At 38.2% G+C, this 26,113-nt stretch overlaps 1 protein-coding gene across 2 annotated transcripts in view; it reads left to right on the top strand.

The window, feature by feature from the left end:
- Window positions 1-26,113, top strand: part of KMT2C (lysine methyltransferase 2C) — a 252,141-nt gene that overhangs the window by 201,301 nt on the left and 24,727 nt on the right. For both annotated transcript variants that reach the window (XM_069462185.1, XM_069462184.1), the window contains 12 exons: window positions 926-1,058; window positions 1,313-1,527; window positions 3,475-3,548; window positions 5,006-5,188; window positions 5,569-7,458; window positions 7,973-8,265; window positions 9,520-11,342; window positions 12,665-12,776; window positions 15,691-15,769; window positions 17,319-17,382; window positions 19,206-19,438; window positions 22,715-24,433. In XM_069462185.1, the coding sequence (XP_069318286.1) occupies window positions 926-1,058; window positions 1,313-1,527; window positions 3,475-3,548; window positions 5,006-5,188; window positions 5,569-7,458; window positions 7,973-8,265; window positions 9,520-11,342; window positions 12,665-12,776; window positions 15,691-15,769; window positions 17,319-17,382; window positions 19,206-19,438; window positions 22,715-24,433 (6,818 nt within the window). The remainder of the gene's footprint in view (window positions 1-925; window positions 1,059-1,312; window positions 1,528-3,474; window positions 3,549-5,005; window positions 5,189-5,568; window positions 7,459-7,972; window positions 8,266-9,519; window positions 11,343-12,664; window positions 12,777-15,690; window positions 15,770-17,318; window positions 17,383-19,205; window positions 19,439-22,714; window positions 24,434-26,113) is intronic.

Here is a 26,113-nt window from a genome sequence, read left to right as displayed (position 1 = left end):
ACCAAAAACGGAAAAAAATGAGCCAGGCGTGGCAGGCCTGTAGTCCCAGGTACTTGGGAGGCTGAGGTGGGAGGATCACTTGAGCACAGGAGTTTGAGGTTATATTGACCTATGATCATACCACTGCACTCTAGCCTGGGCAACACAGTAAGACCCTGTCTCAAAAAAAAAAAAAAAATAGAAAAAATCATAGATGGTTTTTATAAGAAGCATCTGTTTGCTAATTTTCAATTACGAAAAATGATATTTGATAAAACTTACTAGCATTTGCTGTGATTCATTCTTTTTACAGAGTTAATACGTATTGAATAGTTACTGCATACCAGACAGTATGCTAAAGGCTGTGCATACATTATCTCAACCCAAATACCAGAATACTTACATTCTACAGAAATAGAAATTGATTCTGTTCTGCTTCTAACAAGTAGCAGAATTAAGATTCAACCCAGGGCTGTCGGACTGAAAAACACATGCTATTTCTAGTACACCATAATGAAGTAAACAGTTATAGAGACCATATTTCAAAATTTTATAGCCAAAAGTTATTCTTTAAGCAGCACTATACAGTATAATATTGAAAAAAGTCGTTCTTTTAAATATCATTAAAAGTTTTTATTTAGAAGTACAATTGTGTATTGGTGTACATGGGGCATTGATTCCAGGATCCCCACGTGTACCAAAATCCAAGCATACTCATGTTCTGCAGTCGGCCCTGCGGGACCTGCGTGCACAAAAGATACGCCCTCTGTGTGTAGGGGGTTTTCATCCAGTGACTACTGTATTCTCCATCTGTTTGCTTGGAAAAAATCCACCTATAAGTGGACCTGCACAGCTCAAGTTTGTGGTGTTCAAGGGTCAACTGTATTTCACTTGCTTGATTTTTATGAATATTATGCAACCTGAATTATTGTTTTCTTCTCTTAAGATGTTTTTTCACGGATGCCACTCATGAATGGCCTTATTGGACCCAGTCCTCACCTCCCACATAATTCTTTGCCTCCTGGAAGTGGACTAGGAACTTTCTCAGCAATAGCACAATCCCCTTATCCTGATGCCAGGTATCTTAAAGCCCTATTTTCTATGGAAACTAAAATTGCACTAATTTCTGTTTGATCTATGTATAAGTTAATTAGTATGTTTTCATTATTTTGCCCAATATTATTATTGTATGTTGCATTTATCGTGGTTTTTGCTGGAAATAAACGTGTTACTTTTAGCTACTTTGTAATAGGTTTTGATGAAAGTTGTATTTAAGCATGGTATTAGAAAGTTATTTTATGTTTATGAGGTAAAGATGTTTATTTTTTGCCAGGGATAAAAATCCAGCATTTAATCCAATGGCAAGTGATCCTAACAACTCTTGGACATCATCAGCTCCCACTGTGGAAGGAGAAAATGATACGATGTCCAACGCCCAGAGAAGCACACTTAAGTGGGAAAAAGAGGAGGCTCTGGGTGAAATGGCAACTGTAGCACCAGTTCTCTACACAAATATTAATTTCCCCAATTTAAAGGAAGAATTCCCTGGTGAGTCATGGATGCGTTATTGCTGTCTATTTTACCAGTGTCTTCTCAGGTGTAACAACTTTTTTTTTTTTCTCCCACTGAAATAGAGAGCCCTTGTATCTTCACTAATTTTCATCTGGCATCACGATCTATAGTGTGAAGATTCCCCAGATATCTAGAAACATCATGCGTTTTTTTTTTAGTCCTAAGCCCTGTACCTATTCACATATTTCCCAAAAGTTAGTTTAAGTTAATGGAATGGTCATTTTTCCAGTGCCTAGCAGTGCTTATAAATATGCAGAAGTCAGTGTAACATAATTATAAAAAAAAATTCCTAGAACAGAAACCATCATTTAATCAAAAATATTAGGTTAAATCAGAGTCAATTCTGATGTTTGTATTGAAACTCAGTATTATCTTCCCTTCTTCCTTCCCCACTTTACCTGGCCAGCTATTACCACTGCCTGTGTGAAAAAAGCAGATAATAGAATAGTACTGATTTTGAAAATTCTAATTAATCAGTGATTGAAACACTTGGATTAATGAAATGTCAGTTATTGAATATTTGCAAGCGATGCTGTTTTGTTATTTTGAGTTCATGTTGTCAGACAAACCAGTATAGAAAGTTATTGAGATTCTGTTTTGCAGTAGTTTCCCAGTTGTCAACAGATAAGCTCTTCTAAATAGCGGGAGGTGTGACTTTTCATGTGGATGACCCTTGCTTTTTATGTGTCTTTTTTTGTTTTGGTCTCCCTGTGGTGCTTTACTCATTATGTATAGAAATAAATTAAATGCTAACAGTAGGAATCAGTGGTTTAGTGCAGGGAAGCTTGTGAAAGCAGCATCCCATTCTTCAACTACTTTTTTTAACCATACATACAGTTGCGTTGTCCAAGTTGCGTTGTCCACAAAAAAATGTCCTGACAGCAGAGCTATAGTTTTTTTTCCCCCCTAAGTAATTTTCTTTAATAATTTTACTTTCTGATTCAAGAACCTCATGAAATACTATGTTAAGGCTGTTGTCTGTCAACTGATTTTCATTTTTATTAGCTTTTTTTAATACAGAATAAATCATTTCTATATTTATCATTAGCTGTTGATCTCACCCAAACTTCCTTTTGTATACCGTTGCAACACTGAATTTCATAAAAATGGTTTGAAATCATTACTTTTCCATGTGTTGTTGATACACAAATGCTAATAGGATGCTTAAAACTATGATTACTTCCTCTTTTTTTTTTTTTTTTTTTTTTTGAGACAGAGACTGGCTCTGTTGCCGGGGCTAGAGTGCCGTGGCATCAGCCTAGCTCACAGCAGCCTCAAACTCCTAGGCTCAAGCGATCCCCCTGCCTCAGCCTCCCGAGTAGCTGGGACTACAGGCATGTGCCACCATGCCCAGCTAATTTTTTCTATATGTATATTTTTAGTTGTTCAGATAATTTTTTTCTATTTTTAGTAGAGACAGGGTCTCGCTCTTGCTCAGGCTGGTCTTGAACTCCTGACCTTGAGCGATCCTCCCGCCTCGGCTTCCCAGAGTGCTAGGATTACAAGCGTGAGCCACCGCACCCGGCCTATGATTACTTCCTTTAGGTCAAATTGATACACTTCTATTTAGTGCAGATATTTTACAACTTTTACTTTGGTTCTGATAGTATCTTAACATGATTGAAGTAATTTGTTTTATTTGGCTTAAATTTATTCTGTCTGCTTAGCCCCAGAATTTAAAAACTTCCCAACTCTACAAGCCAAATTATTGATAAGGTAACATTTCATTTAGAAAGTATTTGTTTGGCCTACTGTGTACCAGGAACTTTGTATTGTGTAAAGAATTTCATTGATATAATACCACTATGTCATGAAAAATGTGGCCTGAATAAGATGAACTGTCAGCAGTTCATCAACATATTGTATTACAGCACATCATTAACATGGCTCTGTAAAAGTGTATACCCTGTTCTTTTGTTGCAGATTGGACTACTAGAGTGAAGCAGATTGCTAAGTTGTGGAGAAAAGCAAGCTCTCAGGAAAGAGCACCATATGTGGTACTTTTAAAAAACTCTTATGAGTTAAATCTTCAAACACAATTCTTGAACCTTATTTTTATTGTCTTAGGTTAATAAAAATTTTCCATTGCAGAAAATGCTTGTTAATACTTCTAACAACAAGCAACTTTATTTTTACAGTGATTTCCTCATTATGTCTTAACATAGAGTGTGACATTTTTATAAGCTAGCTAACAGACCAGGATGTTGAAGATTGAAAATCAGTTATTTTGGGGATGTATTTAATTCATTTCACTTTAAAATTGTTTTATCTCTTCAGCAAAGAGTACAGTTGGCCCTCTGTATCCATGAGTTCTGCGTCCTTATATTCAGCCAACTGCAGATCAGAAATATTCGAGGGGAAAAAGTGTCTCTGTACTGAAAAAGTACAGACTTTTTTCATCATTGTTCCCAAAACAATAGAAGCTATTAACCTAGCATTTACGTTGTGTTAGATATTTCATATAGAAGGATGATTCATTAGCATATAGAAGGGTATGAGCAGGTTATAGGCAAATACTGTGCCATTTTATGTAAGGGACTTGAGCATCCCAAAAAATACTGCAGATTTTGGTATCTAAGGAAAGTCCTGTAACCAGTCACCCATGGATACTGAGGGACAACTGTACTGAATTTGGAGCCTGAATTAGTGTGCCTCACTTTCTTCAATAATTAGCTCTTTTTTAGTTAGGTTTAATAAAGAATCTTTGTGCATCTTGGAAAAAAAAACATATCTACATGTGTTTATGGAACTTTTGAAAGATCCTTGCCAGGAACTATTAGAGAATTTGCTAAGATTCACAGTTCAGATGGTGAATTGTTTTCTCCCAAAGAGCCAAATCAACATTGTCAACTGGAACCAAAGTCTTGCTTTTACTTTAAAGCATATTAAATCTGTATTAATGTTTTGAAAAATATATACAATTATTTTCTAACTTGTTCTCCAATGCACATATTTTCAATTATTATTGCTTAGGATAGAGTGTATATATATTATGTGTCAATGTGCTGTTTGGTTTGACTTTAACTTATTAATTACAGGATATTTTTAATGATTTTCTTTGATAAGTTTCAAATAGTCAGATTTTTATTTTGAGAAGTGATTTGGTATTTTTCTTTTCTAAATTGAGAGAGAGATTCTTACATTTTCTATGGAGTTGTTAAGAAAATTAGTATCCAAAGTATTACACCTGGGATCTCTTAGTCCGGTTCAAATACATAGATATAAACATGTCCTCCCCTGGTAGGTACCAGACAGTATAAAGAGAGAAGATGGGTTATTGTCCAGGTCCTTTTTTAGGAGGCTATAAGTTTTGAAGAATGATACTTCAGCTATTTTCAATTATTTAAACTTTTTCTTCTATATGATAAAGTACATACTAATTTTATTTTATTTGTATTTATTAAAACATGTTAACATGTTCTGGGGAATAACTTTTTTTCTCTTTTTGTCAAAGCAAAAAGCCAGAGATAACAGGGCTGCTTTACGTATTAATAAAGTACAGATGTCAAATGACTCCATGAAAAGGCAGCAACAGCAAGATAGCATCGATCCCAGCTCTCGTATTGATTCAGATCTTTTTAAAGATCCATTAAAGCAAAGAGAATCGGAACATGAACAGGAATGGAAATTTAGACAGGTATGGAATTTTTGGGGTAATCTTTTTTAAATTGGATTTTTGCTTTTTGAGAAGAGAAGCATTTATTATTTCAGAATATAGTTCTTAGTAGACCAAGAAAATTTGATTTAAAATAGACTTGTTTCCCTCCCCAATAAGTAAAATGTATTTAAGTGGATTTGGGGAGCTTTATTGAAATATTATAAACAATATACTGCCTAGGCATAAGTGGGACATACTGTGGTGAATAATCCTCTTCTTTAGGAATTTATAATCTAATATGAGAGCAATCTGGTAGCTGCTGACATCAAGCAAATTAACTTTCTGTTGCTTTTTTTCCCCTCATGATGGTTATTTTCTTCCTTAACTGTATGATTGCTTTTTCTTAATGATTTTAACAGCAAATGCGTCAGAAAAGTAAGCAGCAAGCTAAAATTGAAGCCACACAGAAACTTGAACAGGTGAAAAATGAACAGCAACAGCAGCAGCAGCAACAGCAGCAACAGTTTGGTTCTCAGCATCTTCTGATGCAGTCTGGTTCAGATACACCAAGTAGTGGGATGCAGAGTCCCTTGACACCTCAGCCTGGGAATGGAAACGTGTCTCCTGCACAGTCATTCCATAAAGACCTGTTTACAAAACAACTACCCAGTACTCCTACTTCAACATCTTCAGATGATGTGTTCGTAAAACCACACGCACCGCCTCCTCCTCCAGCCCCGTCTCGGATGCCCATTCAGGAGAGCCTTTCTCAGTCTCAGACTTCTCAGCCGCCTTCGCCACAAATGTTTTCACCTGGGTCCTCTAACTCCCGACCACCATCTCCGATGGATCCTTATGCAAAAATGGTCGGTACTCCTAGACCACCTGCCGGGGGCCATAGTTTTCCCAGAAGAAATTCTGCACCCCTTGAAAACTGTGCACCTTTGTCATCAGTAGCTAGGCCCATTCAGATGAGTGAGACAACAGCAAATAGGCCATCCCCAGTCAGAGATTTATGTTCTTCCTCCACAACAAGTAGTGACCCATATGCAAAGCCTCCAGACACACCTAGGCCTGTGATGACAGATCAATTTCCCAAACCCTTGGGCCTACCCCGCTCTCCTATAGTTTCAGAACAAACTGCAAAAGGGCCTGTAGCGGCTGGAACCAACGATCACTTTACTAAACCATCTCCCAGGACAGATGTGTTTCAGAGGCCACGGATATCTGACCCATATGCACGACCCTTGCTGACACCTGCACCTCTTGATAGTGGTCCTGGACCATTTAAGACTCCAATGCAGCCGCCTCCGTCCTCTCAGGACCCTTACGGATCAGTGTCACAGGCATCAAGGCGACTGTCCGTTGACCCTTATGAAAGGCCTGCTTTGACACCAAGACCTGTAGATAATTTTTCTCATGGTCAGTCAAATGATCCATATAGCCAGCCTCCCCTAACCCCACATCCAGCAATGACTGAATCATTTGCCCATCCTTCAAGGGCTTTTTCCCAGCCTGGAACCATATCAAGGCCAACATCTCAGGACCCATATTCCCAACCCCCAGGAACTCCACGACCTGTTGTAGATTCTTACTCCCAACCCTCAGGACCAGCTCGATCCAATACAGACCCTTATTCCCAACCTCCTGGAACTCCCCGGCCTGCTGCTATTGACCCATACAGTCAGCAGCCCCCAACTCCGCGACCATCGCCACAAACTGACTTGTTTGTTACATCTGCAGCTAATCCTAGGCACTCAGATCCATACGCTCATCCTCCTGGAACACCCAGACCTGGAATTTCTGTTCCTTACTCTCAGCCACCAGCAACACTAAGGCCAAGGATTTCAGAGGGGTTTACTAGGTCCTCAATGACAAGACCAGTCCTCATACCAAATCAGGATCCTTTCCTGCCAGCAGCACAAAACCGAGGACCAGCTTTACCTGGCCCCTTGGTAAGGCCGCCTGATTCGTGTTCCCAGATGCCTCGGCCACCGGGACCTGGTCTTTCAGACACATTTAGCCGTGTTTCCCCGTCTGCTGCTCGTGATCCCTGTGATCAGCCTGCCGTGACTCCAAGGTCTCAGGCCGGCTCTTTTGGAGCAACTCAGGTTGCTCATGACGTTGCTGATCAGCCAGGGCCTGGATCAGAGGGGGGCTTCGGCACGTCGGCAGGCTCCCCCGTGAGCTCTCAGGGCCAGCAGTTCTCCGGTGCCTCCCAGCTGCCTGGGCCCGTGCCCACTTCAGGAGCAACCGATACACAGAATACCGTAAATGTGTCTCAAGCAGATACAGAGAAACTGAGACAGGTAAACATGCTGTATGTCCTCAGTTGTTTTAAATGTATTTGAGGATGCTATTCATTTCATCAAACTGAGTAATTTCTGTACAGATGTTAATGTTTTTTTCTGTTTTTCTTTATTTAGCCACTCTAGCTTTCTTTTGATAAAGTTTCTTATCTTTTTATCCTGTAGACTTTGTGATACTGCCAAGAAGAAAAATGAAATTGGTAAAATTAATACCAATTTAATTAGATTTATTCTGTATGTAATTTCAAGTCTTCATGAATTTTGTGGGAATCCTTAAATACAGAAGCTTTCAGTTTCATAGTAGTTGTCTGGCAAGGAAAAGGACTCAGATCATCAATGTATTTTTAATCTGTTGAATAGTGAAATCTGACTATTGTTTTATCAAACTTGGAAGCATTTATTTTAAAAATTACCATAGCCACATAATGAAAGCATTAGGATTTAAAGAGCCACTGACCTTCAGAAAGCCATTATTTATGAGAAGCCCCAGTGATTTTTGTTTGTTTCCATTTAGAGGCAGAAGTTACGTGAAATCATTCTTCAGCAGCAACAGCATAAGAAGATCGCAGGTCGACAGGAGAAGGGGTCACAGGATTCAGCAGTAGTGCCTCATCCAGGGCCGCTTCAACACTGGCAACCAGAGAGTATCAACCAGGCTTTCACTAGACCCCCACCTCCCTATCCTGGGAATATTAGGTCTCCTGTGGTCCCTCCTTTAGGACCGAGATACACAGTCTTCCCAAAAGATCAACACGGACCCTATCCTCCTGATGTTGCCGGTATGGGGATGAGACCTCATGGATTTAGGTAATGCTTTTAATTTCCTGCCAGATTTAAATTGCTGTTATAAGAAAGAAATAGAGAAATGAAGTAACTATTAATCAGAAAGTTGTTCACTTCTCTTTCCCCTTTGAGATATAATCAGTTATTTTCCATTAATGAGGTCATGGACCTTATTTTTCCCCTCTAAGAACTCTAAAGACCCTAAAACATTCCCTTTGTTTTTGATACCACCTGTCTTAGCATTACCCTGTGGCCATTTTAGAGGGTGTGTTGTGTGGTTTATAACTGCAGTTACACAGGCACAGCCTCCTGGGATGTGATGAAGCTTGTCCTCGCCCCAAATTTTACTCTCTTAATTTACATCGTAAAGTATTTTTGGAGATTTCCAAATTAAAAGTATGTTTCTCTTTAGGAGTTTCTCATGATGAGGTAGGGTTGTAAAGTTACCAGTGATGAATCCTGACCACGTTTTCCCTCTTCAAAGAGGCCAGTAAAAAGGTCAAAGCCAAACTTACACCTAGTTTTAATAAGGAGATGTTTAAGATAATGCTTTTTAGTTTTATATTTTTTAGTCTTATACCTACCTCTGTTTTTACCCTTAATTTCCTTTTTTCTTCCACCTTAGTTATAATTTATGCTTGTTGCTGTGTTATATTTCTTTGTAAGTTGCCTGTTTTCTAGAAGGAGGTACAATATAAATAATAAAAATAGTCTTATAATTTATTTATTTACTTAATCTTTATAGATGATGCCCACACTTCTCTCTCTCTTACTACCTCCTCTCCTCATTGCTTTCAAGCAAGTAGGTTTAATCCAGTTGTCACACCTGTGCCTTTGTAGTCTCTTGTACTGAGGACTGTACGTCTCTGTAGCGTAATTTGTTAGACCGCCTCTCTTCATTCAGGCATCCCCCGAAATCAGCTTCCTCCATAGAGCCTCTCTGTGGATAACAGACTCTTACTCAGAAACTCTAGTGGTGGTGTTTTTATTTCGCATCAGCTGGTTCCATTTGCTTCATGGCTGTTCCTTTGTCTTCATTTATATTATCTGTTCGATCATAAGCCTTTAAAGCTCAGATACGGTGATCATTATAGGGTACTTAGCAAAAACTTACTTGCATTTGGATACTTTTAAGAACTTTTTCATCATGAAAATCACGATAGTTTTCTTTTTGCTAAGTCATATGGCAACGTTAGTTTTGTATCTACAATTGAAAGGTACTTTTCCTTTTTCAACCTAACTCTAAATTTAGCTAAATACTGTTTGTCTTTGTTTTAGATTTGGGTTTCCAGGAGGTAGTCATGGTGTCATGTCAAGTCAGGAACGCTTCCTTGGGCCTCCTCCGCAAATACAAGGATCTGGAGTTCCTCCACAGCTGAGAAGATCAATATCTGTAGATATGCCTAGGCCTTTAAATAACTCACAAATGAATAACCCAGTTGGGCTTCCTCAGCATTTTCCACCACAGAGTCTACCAGTGCAGCAGCACAACATACTGGGCCAAGCGTTCATTGAACTGAGGCACAGGGCCCCTGACGGAAGGCCGCGGCTGCCTTTCAGTGCTCCTCCTGGTAGCGTTGTGGAGGCACCTTCTCACGCGAGACATGGAAACTTCATTCCCCGGCCAGACTTTGCAGGCCCGAGACACACAGACCCCACGAGACGACCTCCCCAAGGCCTACCTAATCAGCTGCTTGTGCATCCAAATTTGGAACAAGTGCCACCATCTCAGCAAGAGCAAGGCCATCCTGTCCATTCATCTTCTATGGTCGTGAGATCTCTGAGTCACCCGTTAGGGGGAGAGTTTTCAGAGGCTCCTTTGTCAACAACTACACCAGCTGAAACAACATCTGATAATTTACAGATAACCAGCCAGTCTTCTGATGGTCTGGAAGAAAAACTTGATTCTGATGACCCTTCTGTGAAAGAACTCGATGTTAAAGACCTCGAGGGGGTTGAAGTCAAAGACTTAGATGATGATGATCTTGAAAATTTAAATTTAGATACAGAGGATGGCAAGGGAGATGAATTGGATACCTTAGGTAATCTGGAAACTAATGATCCCAACCTGGATGACCTCTTAAGGTCAGGAGAGTTTGATATCATTGCATATACAGATCCAGAACTTGACCTGGGAGATAAAAAAAGCATGTTTAATGAGGAACTAGACCTTAATGTCCCAATTGATGATAAGTTAGATAATCAGTGTGTATCTGTTGAACCAAAAAAAAAGGAGCAAGAAGACAAAACAGTGGTTCTCACTGATAAACATTCGCCACAGAAAAAGTCCACTGTTACCAATGAGGTGAAAACAGAAGTACTGTCTCCAGATTCTAAAGTGGAATCCAAATGTGAAATTGAGAAAAGTGATGAGAGTAAAGATAATGTTGACACTCCCTGCTCACAGGCTTCTGCTCACACGGACCTAAATGATGGAGACAAGACTTCTTCACAGCCTTGTGATCCAGATACACTTGAGAAGAGAACTAACCGAGAAACTGCTGGCTCCACTGCAAGTGTCATTCAGGCTTCCACTCAACTGCCTGCTCAAGATCTAATAAACTCTTGTGGCATAACTGGATCGACTCCAGTTCTCTCGAGTTTACTTGCTAATGAAAAAGCTGATAATTCAGATGTTAGGCCATTGGGATCACCACCAGCAACTCTGCGGGCCTCACCCTCCAATCAGGTGTCAAGTTTGCCTCCTTTAATGGCACCACCTGGTCATGTTTTGGATAATACCATGAATTCTAATGTAACAGGGGTCTCTAGGGTAAACCATGCTTTTTCTCAGGGTGGGCAGGTAAATCCGGGATTCATTCAGGGTCAGTCGACAGTTAACCACAGTTTGGGGACAGGAAAACCTACAAATCAAACCATACCTCTAACAAGTCAGTCTGGTACCAGTGGCATGTCTGGACCCCAACAGCTAATGATTCCTCAGACTTTGGCCCAGCAGAATAGAGAGAGGCCCCTCCTTCTAGAGGAACAGCCTCTGCTTCTACAGGATCTTTTGGACCAAGAGAGGCAAGAACAGCAGCAACAAAGGCAGATGCAAGCCATGATTCGTCAGCGGTCAGAACCGTTCTTCCCTAATATTGGTAGGAATCCCCTTGGGTCTCAATGTATATTACAATGGGTATTAGGGTGGCATGCAATATGCTTTTACGATTTCATTATTAAAACTACATTTTAATGGAGGCTGGGCATGGTGGCTCATGCCTGTAATCCTAGCACTTTGGGAGGCCAAGGTGGGAGGATTGCTTGAGGCCAGGAGTTCAAGACCAGCCTGAGCAAAAATAGAAAAATTGAGCCCAGGAGTTTGAGGTTGCAGTGAACTATGGTGATGCCACTGCATTCTAGCCTGGGCAACAGAGCGAGACCCTGTCTCAGAAAAAACCCAAAACAAACAAACAGAAACCCAAAAACTACATTTAGAATAGAGCTCTGAGCCTTCATTTTCCTCCTTGAGCTTTAAAATGAAAGCATTGAAGATTGTTTCCAGGTAAATTGATAGATTCAAAACTATGAGTTGTACACCTCACTCAGTTCCATTATTTATGGTATTATTTAATAGACACTAGAGTCATCTTTTTAGTTCTGCCTTCCAACTATTGTTGTCATGTATTTTCAGAGTCATGGAAAGATGAATTTAAGGAAATTATGATAGTAATCAATCTTACGGTCCCTTTGTATACAGCTAACACTTGGCAACTTTTTGCCATATAAACCTCTTTGTTTTCAAAGACTTCTAATTTTAAAAACAACAACAAAAGAATACTGCAGTCAAAATGCCTCGGTGCCTGTAAGAATTGGCAGTCAAAGGGCATATGTCTAAGGAATGCTTTCTTCTAAACAATTGACGTTCTATTTTATATATTATTAATTTCATCATATTGCTCCTTTTTTCACTTATATGCAAAGAGGTCTTTTCTCAGTAGCCTCTTCTTATTATAAGAATATATCCTCAAGAAATTCATACATTTTTCTTTTAAGAATGGTAACTAATTTGGTGGAATTTCTTGGTATTGGAAATAACTGCAGATCCTTATTCATGATGTTACATTACTAAAGAAGGCATGCTGATTAGCATTGCAAAAGTTTGGATGAAAGGGAATTGCATTGCTTTAGATTATTGCTATAATTGCCCTTAAATTTGACAGACTTTTTGTTTTAATTCCTGTAAGAATAAGATATTAAAGCATGATTCAATTAAAGATTACTGAGATACAATTAAATCCAGGATAAGGTGGTTACTATCTCATAATTCCTTATCTAATGTAATAATCCTATAGTGATTATTAAATAATAAGGTGTAAAAGTCTATGAATTATATAATGTTTGTGATATTTGCATTACCTCTTAGTGTACCTTGAACCAAGTACTATGAAATAAGTAATTTTAAAATGTATTTCTTCTTTAGATTTTGATGCAATTACAGATCCTATAATGAAAGCCAAAATGGTGGCCCTTAAAGGCATAAATAAAGTGATGGCACAAAACAATCTGGGCATGCCACCAATGGTGATGAGCAGGTAGGTGAAGGTGCTTCTCATTCTTACTGGGCAGGTAGATCTGCATGAAATCATTACTAGTTCCTGGAGAGAGCAGACAGAAACTCAGAAACCTATATTCTAGGAATGCACAATATTTAAATTGGTTGTGATACCAGCTGAATATGATCAGATGTAAAATGCTTTACCAGTGTAAGAAATTAATTTCCATTAGTTTCAGAGAGGTAAACATAAAATACCATAGAAGGATTTGGAAGATTGACTTGATCAATCAGGAAATCGGAATTATTTAAGTACGCTGTTTTAAATACATTTTAGTGTTGTTAATGCCATGAGATTTTTCAGTTAAGACACTGAGTGCTTAAGGTAACTGAATTCAGCTCTAAAAAAGGAAATGTCCCCAGACTGATTTTGAATCAGAAAAAAAGTCTGAGGAAACTATGAGGAATAGATAAAAGGGCATTTGGAAATTAGGAGTTGGAGAGTTTCTTTTCACTCTAGCAGAAAAATGGAAATTATTCATTAAAGAAGATCGTGGAGGTTGTTTGACTATTTGAATTTCTCAAGTTAGAGTATTTATACCTCCTACAGATAATAGCCACAACGCAGCATTTCTTAAATTTTGATCATAGACCACCATCAGAGTCATGTGGGCATTTTTAAAACATGCAGTTTCCTTTGCTCTACTGCAGCCCTACTGAATGTCTGGAGGCCATTGCCTGTATGTCTGTATTTTTAGTGAGCACCCAAGAGTGATTCTTATGTACATTGCTTTTGAGACCCTCCTTTGATAAAGCAAGCATAGAGCCTCAATTTAGCCTAATTATCTTATTAAAAAACTTTTTTTTTTTTTTTGGGTAAAAAGGAATATGGATGATTATAGAATTGGATATAAAATTTGCATGAATTTAAGATAAACATGATACTTCAAAGAAATTTGAATTCTTAAGGGCATAGTTCTTTTCAGCTGTTGAAATACTTTGGATGCAGTTAAGAAGTGTTTTTGAGATCAAAGGAGAGAGAGAGAGGTTTCTAATGATTATTACTGAGCAGCATTTATTATCACTATTCCTGTATCATAGGGGTTCCTAACCTTTTCAATTCTTGAATCTTTTTGGCATTCCAGTGAAGGCTTTGAAATTCTTCTCAGAATGTTTTATATGCAGAAAACCAAAACATAGTATTACAAAGAAAAGCAATTATACTTGAAATGTACTTATTAAAATATAATTAAATTTATGGTAGATGTGTTCCTTAAGGCAGTAACAAATTTAGCAATAAACCATAATTTCAAAGTAACAATGAACACAACTGACCCATCAGTATCTGCAGCACTTGGTAAGGGAAATAATCTGTCTTCTATCAGTGACAGTCAGAGTACTACTAATGCTATTCTAGTTCGCTGCCTATATTCAAAGCAGAAGGAAATGCTAAATTTTATTTAGCACTTAGTTTAACATAAACTAAGTGCTAAACCTCAGAATTAGAACTCTTAGCATCTGATATTTCAGCATCATATCTCTGCCAGTTAGATGTTAGTCATATATTAGACATATTGTTTACTGTTCTACTGAGTGCTTTGAAGAAATGGAGATGATAGCCCCCTTTTAGAGTAGGGTGAGATGATGAATGAGGTTGTTAGCCCATGAGTGATACTTGAATTAAGAAATCATTCCGGCCGGGCGCGGTGGCTCACGCCTGTAATCCTAGCACTCTGGGAGGCCGAGGCGAGTGGATCGCTCAAGGTCAGGAGTTCGAGACCAGCCTGAGCAAGAGCGAGACCCCGTCTCTACTAAAAATAGAAAGAAATTATATGGACAACTAAAATATATATATATAAAAAAAAAATTAGCCAGGCATGGTGGCGCATGCCTGTAGTCCCAGCTACTCGGGAGGCTGAGGCAGTAGGATCGCTTAAGCCCAGGAGTTTGAGGTTGCTGTGAGCTAGGCTGACGCCACGGCACTCATTCTAGCCAGGGCAACAAAGCAAGACTCTGTCTCAAAAAAAAAAAAAAAAAGAAATCATTCCACACCAGGGCTATAGCAGGGAAAGGGGTGATAGATGAATCAAAGACTTGAGTAAAAAATTTAAAAATTTATATTCTAGGCCCTAATAGTATTTAAATGCTAATATGATATTTGGAATATATCTTGAAAATTCTGTTGTATGTGTGTGTTGATATGTTAAAGCATTTGGTAACTCTAGTGGAAATACTTTCATAGAAACGGTAATGCCTCTGTGAAGTTTTTATAGCTTTAATTAGAATAAGTAATATTTTACCAAATATTTTTAACCATATAGATTTATCTTGATCAGTCATCAATTTTTTTTTTTTTTTTTTTAGGGCTGGTCAAGTGAAGCAGTCAGTCATCAATTTTTGATTTGCTTTAACATTAGATACAGAAATGTTTGAAAATGTATGAAACTTCTAAATTGGGATGTATCTCTTGTTTTAGAATACAAAACAGCTAAGCTATCAATGAATTTTTAATAAAGATTGGAACAATAAAAATTTTCTTAGGGCTTATATATAATAAAACTAAATCTTCACTATGTTTTTATTCTGAAGGCGTGAATTCATTTCATCTTAAGGTATAGTGAAGCATATAACAGAGTAAAACCTTTGGAGTCAACTTTGGCTGTGTTAGGACATCCTCACTAGTCCTTCTGGGGAAAGTTACTTATGATCTCTGAATCTTGCTTTCCTCACAAGTACGATAAGGGTGCTAAGAATACACAGTAAATAGAGTTGCAGTGAGGATTAAATCTGCTTGGTACACAAAAGATAGGGCTTTAGTAAGTGTTTTGATGAGGAAGACATTGCCACTACTTTTCTCTTCTCTGGAAAATTGTTAAGTGCTCAAAATAATTTTTAATTAATATTAACAATTCCTAAATGCTCATGATTCGATACATAGTGTTTTGTTTTTACAGGTTCCCCTTTATGGGCCAGTCGTTGGCTGGAACACAGAGCAGTGAAGGCCAGAACCTTATGCCACAAGCCATTCCTCAGGTAATGCTGCTTGTAATCAGTCACCCCAGAATGCACGTTTTTCTGTGTTTCTCACCAAACTGGTTCTTTATAGTGAGGCCCCTTCTAGAAAGTAGTACTAGCCTTAGAACACTGCCAGCATATATTATCAGCACAGCAAAAAAAAAGACAAATAAAGGTTAAAAAAAAAAAAGGCTTTAATTTCTGGAAAGGACCTGTATACTTAAAGATAGAAAGTCACTTGGAGAGAAACTAGAGGTGTAAGGCTTTTGGTTTTACTTTTAACTCCAGAAAGACATTTTTATGTCCTGCATTTTAGAATTAATCTATTACATTTAAAATGTAAAACTGCTATAGACAGAAAATGATTATATAATTGTTCTATTAGAAATGCTATATTTTTAATTTCAAGGTATGTCTGGGCGAGTAAAACTGCTCATTTTGTGTGTAATATTTTCTTTAGTGATTTTTAAAAAACATATGTCTGCCTGTAAGTAAAAAGACAGCTACCGACTAGTATAGGTCCTTTTGGAATTTTCCTTTTTGCCTTGACAGCTATGCTTTAGATTTATTATGCTTGATATCCTTTTCATTGTTAAAAGGAGATGCCATTTGATATAATGGAAAAAGCCTTTGTAGCTGAATTTAAAAAATTCCCGTTCCACTATAAATTTACTGTGCAACTTTGAGCAAGTTCTTTAACCTCTGTTTTCTGATCTGTCAAATGTTATGCCACATGCTTTGCAGATTATAAAGATTCCACATAATACATTCTGACTGCTAGTATCATTTATAATTGGATACCTTGTGTATAGCTCATATTTAATAGAACTTGTGACAACTGGATAAACATTGTTCAAAATTTATTAGGTGGTTGCCAGAGAATTGTGATATTAGTAGCAATTTATTCAATAACCCTGAAAGAAACAAGACATTTAATTAGAAAATAAGACTAATTTTAAAAAGTATATTTTTATTTTTTAGAGACAGGGTCTCTTGCTCTGTTGCCCAGGCTGGCCTCAAATTCCTGCCTCAAGTGATCCTCCCACCTCAGCCTCCCAAGTAGCTAGGACTACAGGCGCATATAAAAAAATAAGACTAATACTTTAATTAGTATAGTTTTCTTTTATTATTTGTGCATGTTAAGATATATTAGTTCTTGTTATATAAATAACTATACTGTATGGAGTGGCGTTTAGTAATCTGGAGCCTGTGTTTATAAGTCTGATTGCAGTAGAAACCAGGGAGACTTAATCAAAAAGTAAGATTTTAGCTTAGCATTAACAACAGTTGATTTACCCCAATATTATATTTCTATTGAATAATCTTTTACTTGAGCATAAATTGTTCTTCAACCAAAATCTAGACGATATAATACCTCAGAGATAGTAATAAGTTTTCAGAAATTAGGTCATCACCACTAAATTCATTCTATTTATAAAAATCAAGACTTAGGAAATTAAAGGATTTTTTTCTTCCATTTCTTTCTTTTTTTTTTTTTTCTTAAAGTGTTTTTTCCCCTTTAACTGAAATGTGGAATAAACATATTTGTAAATTTTACTTATTTTAGGATGGCAGTATAACACATCAGATTTCTAGGCCTAATCCTCCAAATTTTGGTCCAGGCTTTGTCAGTAAGTATAAATCTAATAAGTTATATGTTTTCTGGGGATTGCTTGTTTTTGCACTACATTTATGTTGTTCTAAAAACTTGGAGTTAGTATAGGTATATTATTTTAAGCCTAAGTGCCCTCATCTTACAGTAAGCATCGCTGTCCTGTTAGGCATCTTTTCTTCAAGGCATGTATTTTCATTGCTTTTTTCCCCACTGTGCATGAGAAATTACAGTTAGAGATAAGTATTTTAATACAAAAAAAAAAAATCTTCCCCATTCTCTTCAATATTGTTGTTACTGTTTTCATATATAGATTGGGCACTTTACAATCTATGGAATTAAACCACTTTTTGCTCTAAAGTCTGTCTGCCTAAGTGACAAGGACACTAAATGGGAAAAACAAAGGGAATATGCTTAGAAATAGTTGGGTTAGCAGCATGGTGTGAAGGTCAAGTATGCAGGGTCACCCTGAATCCTTTCTAGTTATCTTCAGGGGTCCCAAGGTGGTTCAGGATAGTATTTAAAGTTCTCCCCAAACTGAACCTTTCTGAAATCTTCAGACTGTTTAGCTAACTTTTTTTTCACCATTATTTTTCATTTTGCTCACCTCTGCTCTCCTGGTTCCAGAAACCAGAAAGGCTTTCCTTGCGGTAGGTCTCATTCTACCAGAAGCAGAACTTCTGAAATCTTGTGAAAAAGCCTGTTCTTGAAAAAATGCCCTTCAAATTTAGTAGACTAGATTTCAAGTTCATACATGTACTGGAACTTCTGGGTTTAGGAACAAACCCAAAGTCTGACCTTTTGAAATTCCCCCATATTAATTATGACTATAATTTGAATACATATTTGCACTAAAAACAAGTAAATGACTGTAACCAACTGGCTTTTTCTGGCTTTATTGTGCCCATTGGCTTTGGTTGGATTCTTAATGTATGACAATATTCTGTTATCATTGATGTTATTTTCAGCTTAATGTCCTTCTTCAAATTGTATTTATTTATTTCTTTGTCTTGTAGTGAGTCAAAAAGGTATATTCAGAGTTTCACTACATAAGATGACTTTTTTTTTTTTTTTTTTTTGTGACTTGGCATCAGTGCAGTAAAGTGCCCTTGTAGAATAAAGAAGGGAGTATGGGTAGAAGATGAAGAGGTGACTATTTGGGGAGATTTAATGATAGTCATAGAAGTAGCATAGATTTTAGAGTTAACTATTCCCTCCCCTTATTTATAAAAGCATAAATTACTAAAATAAAAATTACAATGTTTTCAGTTTATGGATTTCCTTTATAAAATGTAGACTTTAAATTGGCCCTTTCTAAAATTTTCTGGGTTCCCTCCCTCTCAGCTTAGGACAGTTTTTCACGATTAAGAAACAGGGAAGAACTTACAAACTAAGGAAAATTAGCATGGGACATGATTATCGAATCTAATGCACTAAACCTTACTGGGATGTGTCTTACTTTGTCTCTTCAAAATCTGTAAAGTTGAGTTAATAAAGTGCATATATAAGTTAGCATATAGTTTGGCTTGTGGGTTAGAGAATTTGTTAGTAGATAAAAGCATTGTTAGATAAGTTGTCTGTTTTTTAAAGAATGGATTTGTAGTATTTACAACTATTAACCAGTGTCCTAAGAATATGTATTCTCTAGCTTTCTAATTAAATATTTTTCTAAAATCTTATTTTATAGTTACATAATGGTCTAATTTAGTATTTGTGTTACCAAATTTTCTATTAAATGGTCATGATGAAACTGTATTCCCTTACAAAATGAATTTGTGTAACTTTTATAATATTGGGCCCTTCAGAAAATTAACACAAATGAATTCTTAATTTTTTCCTCAGATGATTCACAACGTAAACAGTATGAAGAATGGCTTCAGGAGACCCAACAGCTTCTTCAGATGCAGCAGAAATATCTTGAAGAACAAATCGGTGCACACAGAAAATCTAAGAAGGCCCTGTCAGCTAAGCAACGCACTGCCAAGAAAGCTGGGCGTGAGTTTCCAGAAGAGGATGCTGAACAACTCAAGCATGTTACCGAACAGCAAAGCATGGTTCAGAAACAGCTAGAACAGGTAATAAATAGGTTGGCAAAATAGAAACCATCAACAACTGTTAATAAGTAGAATGTTTCCTAAGGCCAGGCTCATGGGGAGATCCTTGGTTTAGGTGGTAGCAAGAATCAGGCCCAGAAAGTATTTTTTTCACTTGAAGTTGACCTTATTATTTCTAATTATTTCGGTCTTAAAATACATTGGCATATCTTATGTATAGGACTCATTCCTGAAAAATGAAACCATTTTGCTGTTATCCTCCATTGTAAACCAGATGTTTCTCGAAATATTCAAATTGGGTAATACTGAAAAAGGAGTTAACATTTTAAAATTTTATCTAAAATTAAACAGTAATAGGTTCAAAATGGGTTCAGAGACCACTCCTAGGTATATTTACCCAAATGTTTTGAAAATCTAGGTTCACACAAAAACCTGTACATGACTTTTTATAGCTGCTCTACTCATAGTCACCAAAAACCGTAATGTGAATGGTTAAAAAAAGCCTGGTACAGCCATACAGTGGACTACTACATAGCAATAAAAAAGAATGAACTCTTGATAGAACTTGGATCTCAGGAGCGTTACGCCGAGTAAAAGAAGCCAATCCAAAAAGGTTATATATTGATTCCATTTATGTAACATTCTTAAAAATGACAAAATTATAAAGGTGAACAATAGATGAGTGTTGGCTAAGGGTTAGGGAGGAGTGTTTGACTACAAAGACGGGGCATGAGGAAGTTTTCTGGGGTGACAGCTCTTCTGTCTTGTGATGATGGCTACACTAATTTCTACATGTGTTCAAGTTCATAGAATTGCATAACTAAAAAGAAAACTTTGCCTTTAATTGTCAATTTTTTTTGTTTGTTTGTTTTTTGTTTTTTGTTTTTTGTTTTTTGTTGAGACAGAGTCTCACTTTGTTGCCCAGGCTAGAGTGAGTGCCGTGGCGTCAGCTTAGCTCACAGCAACCTCAGACTCCTCGGCTTAAGCGATCCTACTGCCTCAGCCTCCCGAGTAGCTGGGACTACAGGCATGCGCCACCATGCCTGGCTAATTTTTTTCTATATAGATTTTTAGTTGTCCATGTAATGTCTTTCTATTTTTAGTAGAGACGGGGTCTCGCTCTTGCTCAGGCTGGTCTCGAACTCCTGACCTTGAGCGATCCACCCGCCTTGGCCTCCCAGAGTGCTAGGATTACAGGCGTGAGCCACCTCGCCCGGCCTTAATTGTCAATTTTAATTTTTAAAATAAAATTAAAAAGAAACCCAAATGTTAATGCTAGAAAGGGAGTGGGGTTTAGGGTAGATTGGGTCAGTAAAAACATGAGTGCCCTGTGTAGTGAGCACTTTGGCAAGCACCTTCACTTACGTTGTCTTATTAACCGTGGGTACAACTTTTGAAGTTAGTATTTATTGCCATTTTACAAATAAACTGGTGATTCATTGTAGAGGTTATGTGACATGTTTGCTCATAGCTAACTATTGGATTAGCAATTTGGACTCAGATGTCTTCAAATCACAGCTACCACAAAAATGTCCCAACAATAAGGTGATTATAATTCCTGTTGTTTAAAACCAGGACTATTCCAGAATGAGTGTTTTCTTTTCTCTTTAAACTCACTCTCTGGTTTCAGGTTTATTTCTTATACAGTATGTTTTAGCACTTTTATTGTCTTCTGTTGTAATTGTACAACATCTTTTGATGATGGCCTAGGTTTTGCATATCTGTGGCTAAAATCTTATTTAAAAGCTAATACGGGCCGGGCGCGGTGGCTCACGCCTGTAATCCTAGCACTCTGGGAGGCCGAGGCGGGTGGATCGCTCAAGGTCAGGAGTTCGAGACCAGCCTGAGCGAGACCCCGTCTCTACTAAAAAATAGAAAGACATTATATGGACAACTAAAAATCTATATAAAAAAATTAGCTGGGCATAGTGGCGCATGCCTGTAGTCCCAGCTACTCGGGAGGCTGAGGCAGTAGGATCGCTTAAGCCGAGGAGTCTGAGGTTGCTGTGAGCTAAGCTGATGCCACGGCACTCACTCTAGCCTGGGCAACAAAGTGAGACTCTGTCTCAACAAAAAAAAAAAAGCTAATACTTGAAAAAATGGAATATATCATGTTACTGCAGTAGCCAAAGATCCAGTGTAGTCTCATTAAGATAAACAGTTGACGATAATGTTTTTAAAAGTATTATAAAATATTCTGGGAAAGGAATGGATGACCAGATACTGTTCCAATACTGTTCTAGGTGCTGTGTGAACACTCTCACTGCTTCACCAGGCCAGCAGTAATTAGTTCTAACCAGTAAACTGGGCAGGAAAAACAAACAAAAAAATAGGAGTTACACAACTACTGGCAAAGACACCAAACACCATTATTTGTAGAAAATATATTAGTCTGCCTGGGAAACCCAAGAAAATAAGTTGAAAAACAATTCCAGCTATTGGATTCAGGACACTAGCATGATATTTATCTAAAAATTGAATGATTTTGAAATACATACACAATGTTTTACATCCCTTCTTTCCCCAGCTTGCTAAACAAGGTGGTGAGGTCCTCAATATGAATTGTGCCTTGGTTGCTACCTGGTCCGTAGCTTCTGGCACATTGGGGTACAGAGATTTTTGGAATAAATTAACCGACATTAGTCGTTATAGTATTAGCCTATTTAGTATTCAAAATACCTTGGAGCTTATATAGATTTCAGAAATTATAATTTGGGTATGTTACCATTAAATTCTGAGTTTTACAAACTAGTCTTTTAATCCTGGGGGTGTGGCGTGTTATACGTGCTATAATTCATCTCATCTTAAAATGTACATTTTGGATATTTAAGAAATGAAACATTAACATGTGTATGGTTAAAGTTTGAGTTAAATCCCAGTTGTTCTAACCTTGTGTATTAATGTAACTTCTAAGTCGTCACCATTAGCTGATTCTTGTAAGTAACCTGTTTATTGTTTAACTTAATTTTTAATGTTTAGTATAAATAATATATGACTTTCACAGTAAGATTTCAAATCTTATTGTAGAAAAATGTTTTTGGGATTTGTTTTTGATATTTTATATGGAGTGATTTTACAGATAACTTTAGAAAAATCCTGTTGTTAAAAAGATTGGCAGTCTTTTCAATCCAATTTTTGGGTGATTTTTTTTTTTTTTTGCCATGCCTAAGCAATATATTTTTGCCCCTGTAAGATCTAACTACCTTCTGTATAATCCCCACCAAAATCATAAGCCAGTATTCTAGTTTGATACCTGTGTTGTATATAAACGAGTAATGAATCATTTTTTTATTCCAGATTCGTAAACAGCAGAAAGAGCATGCGGAGCTGATGGAAGATTATCGAATCAAGCAGCAGCAGCAGCAGCAGTGTGCCATGGCCCCTCCTGCTGTGATGGCTGGTGTCCAGCCCCAGCCACCCCTCGTTCCGGGTGCCACTCCACCCACCATGAGCCAGCCCAGCTTTTCCGTGGTGCCACCGCAGCTTCAGCACCAGCACCAGCAGCACACAGCAGTCCTTCCTGGCCATAGCAGCCCGGCTAGAATGCCCAGTTTACCGGCATGGCAACCCAGCGGTGCTCCTGCTCATCTCCCCCTCAACCCTCCTAGGATGCAGCCTCCAGTTGCCCAGTTACCAATAAAAACTTGCACACCAGCCCCAGGGGCAGTGTCAAATGCAAATCCACAGAGTGGACCACCTCCACGGGTAGAGTTCGATGACAACAACCCCTTTAGTGAAAGTTTTCAAGAACGGGAACGTAAAGAACGTTTACGAGAACAGCAGGAAAGACAACGAATCCAGCTCATGCAAGAAGTAGATAGACAAAGAGCTCTACAGCAGAGACTGGAAATGGAGCAGCATGGCATGGTGGGCTCAGAGATAAGTAGTAGGACGCCTGTGTCCCAGATTCCATTCTATAACTCTGAACTACCTTGTGATTTTATGCAACCCCCAAGACCCCTTCAGCAGTCTCCACAACACCAGCAGCAAATGGGGCAGGTTTTACAGCAGCAGGGTATACAGCCAGGATCTGTTAATTCACCCTCCACCCAAACTTTCATGCAAACCAGTGAGCGAAGGCAGGTAGGACCTCCCTCATTTGTTCCTGATTCATCATCAGTTCCTGTTGGAAGCCCAAATTTCCATCCTGTTAAGCAGGGACATGGGAGTCTTCCTGGGACCAGCTTCCAGCAGTCCCCAGTGAGGCCTCCTTTTACACCTGCTCTGCCAGCAGCACCTGCTGCAGCTAATAGCAGTCTCCCGTGCGGCCCAGACCCTGCTGTAACCCATGGGCAGAGTTATCCAGGATCAACCCAGTCTCTCATTCAGTTGTATTCTGATATAATTCCAGAAGAAAAAGGGAAAAAGAAAAGAACAAGAAAAAAGAAGAAAGATGATGATGCAGAGTCCACCAAGGCACCGTCAACTCCCCATTCAGATATAACTGCTCCCCCGACTCCAAGCATCGCAGAAACCACCTCCACTCCTGCAGCGAGCACACCCAGCGAGCTTACTCAACAGGCAGAACAGGAATCGGCAGAGCCAGCTGGCCAGTCCACTCCCAGTGTGGCAGCAGGCCAGCTGTGTGCAGGATTAGAGAGCAAACTGCCCGGCAGTGATTCCTCACAAGGAACTCCAAATCAACAGACTTTTGCAAATTCAGAGGTGGACAAGCTCTCCATGGAAACCCCTGCCAAAATTGAAGAGATAAAACTGGAAAAGGCTGAGACGGAGTCATGCCCAGGCCAAGAAGAGCCTAAATTGGAGGAACAAACTGGTAGTAAGGTAGAAGAAAACGCCGTAGGCTGTCCTGTCTCCTCAGCACAGAGTCCTCCCCATTCTGTCGGGACCCCTGCTGCCAAAGGAGATTCAGGGAATGAACTTCTGAAACACTTGTTAAAAAATAAAAAATCAGCTTCCCTTTTAAATCAAAAACCCGAAGGCAATTTTTGTGCAGAGGATGACTGTACAAAGGATAATAAACTAGTTGAGAAGCAAAACCCAGCTGAAGGATTGGTAAGTGTGAATCATGGAAACAACAACTTACTTTTTTTTCTTTTGTTTTAAACTACACTTATAGCAGATTAACACCAACAACTATCTTAATTTCAACACTATTTTGCAACCTTTTTGCCCTAAGGGTCCATTTCTTAGTTTGTTGTTTCTACCTCCATGAAAAGTGTGTTTTTACTTATATCCATGAACTATACTGAGTAATAAATTTGTTTATTATTTATTTAAGAAAGCAAAGGCATGTATTGCATTTCATATACAACATGATATGGAATAGCTGGCTATTACTGCACTGAGTTAATCTAATTAAAGCAAAGGAAGTAAATGTCTATGCACCTTTATTGTAATAAGTGCATAATTTCCATCATCCTTTTTAACAGGGCAGCTCAAGCACCCCTGAATAGCCTTGGAAGCTCTCAGGGAGCACCCACACTGGGAACCCGTTGTGTTTCAGTGTATTGATACTTAACCTTACACAAGTGTAGTCTGACATGGAGATACTACTTTATCTTTGTAGCTATCCATGTGTCAATATTCTATCCATTTTAAGTTACTAACATTGGATTTCTTGTTTTTTCCATTCGTATGAGAAGCTTAATTGTAAATGTACCTTTACAAGAATCCCTCCTCTTCATTTCAGTTACCTTCATTCAGATATCTCTAAAACTGGGGTTTTTGGGTCATGGGAATTGGTCTGCCTGAGTCATAACTGATGCATTCAGAAAGCTTTCCCTAGAGTGCTTCTCAGGTTGGATTCTATGATTTTATATTTTAATTGAATAGGGGTGGAGTGGTATATTTAGTTGTCCGAATTTGCAATTTTACAATTGTTAATGAAGCTCATCTTTTAGCAAGTGTTGACTTTTTGTTTTTTTCTTATTTGTCTTTGACCATTTAGTAGAGATTGAGTGTTGACTTGATAGATATATGTAATTTTTGAAAATATTAGTGGTTATGCTTTTTTAGCAAACCTACCCGACTGTCCACCCCAATCTTCAGCCACTTTCCATGGCGTCTTGGGCCCCTAGGAGTACTGCAGTTTGCTGTCTTTCTGTTTTCACTCTTCCATTTAAGGCCACATGTAGCTGTTTCTGCCTGCTCTGCTCTCTCTCCTTCTGTATATCTGGCCAGTATCTTTTTATCTTTTGAAATTCAGTTCTGGAATCATCTTTTCTCAGCTCATCCAATCTCAGATATGTATTGATGCCTGTGTGCCCATGTAGCAATTTCTACAGCTCCCTGAAGGGCATGGACTGCATCTTGTGCATCATTAGTCTCTTCTAAGCCAATTAAGAAATTCTTAGGCCTTTGCTGCTCAAAGTGCAGCATCCACATCACCTGGGAGCTTTTTAAGAACTGCAGAGACTCATGACTCCAGGTGATTCATATGCATGTGAAGTTGGAGAAGCACTCTTTAGGTCTGTGGTTTTTAAAACATTAATGTGTGAAAATCACTGGAGAGTGTGTTAAAACACAAATTGTTGTGCCCTTGCGCCAGAGTTTCTGATTTTATAGGCCTGGGTGGGACCAGATAATTTGCATTTCTGGCCAGTCCTGGGGGATGCTGCTGGAGACCACCCTTTGAGAACCACTGATCTAGCCCAAGGACGAGCAGTCTGATCCTGCTTCCACCTCCCTGCTTCTTTGAATGGGCTAAGGATGATTTGTACAGTTTTAAGTGGG

Source organism: Eulemur rufifrons, chromosome 29, assembly GCF_041146395.1.
Source record: "Eulemur rufifrons isolate Redbay chromosome 29, OSU_ERuf_1, whole genome shotgun sequence".
NCBI classification, from domain to species: domain Eukaryota; kingdom Metazoa; phylum Chordata; class Mammalia; order Primates; family Lemuridae; genus Eulemur; species Eulemur rufifrons.
The sequence above is the reverse complement of the archived record's forward strand: the minus strand, read 5'-3'. Positions and strand labels throughout refer to the sequence as shown.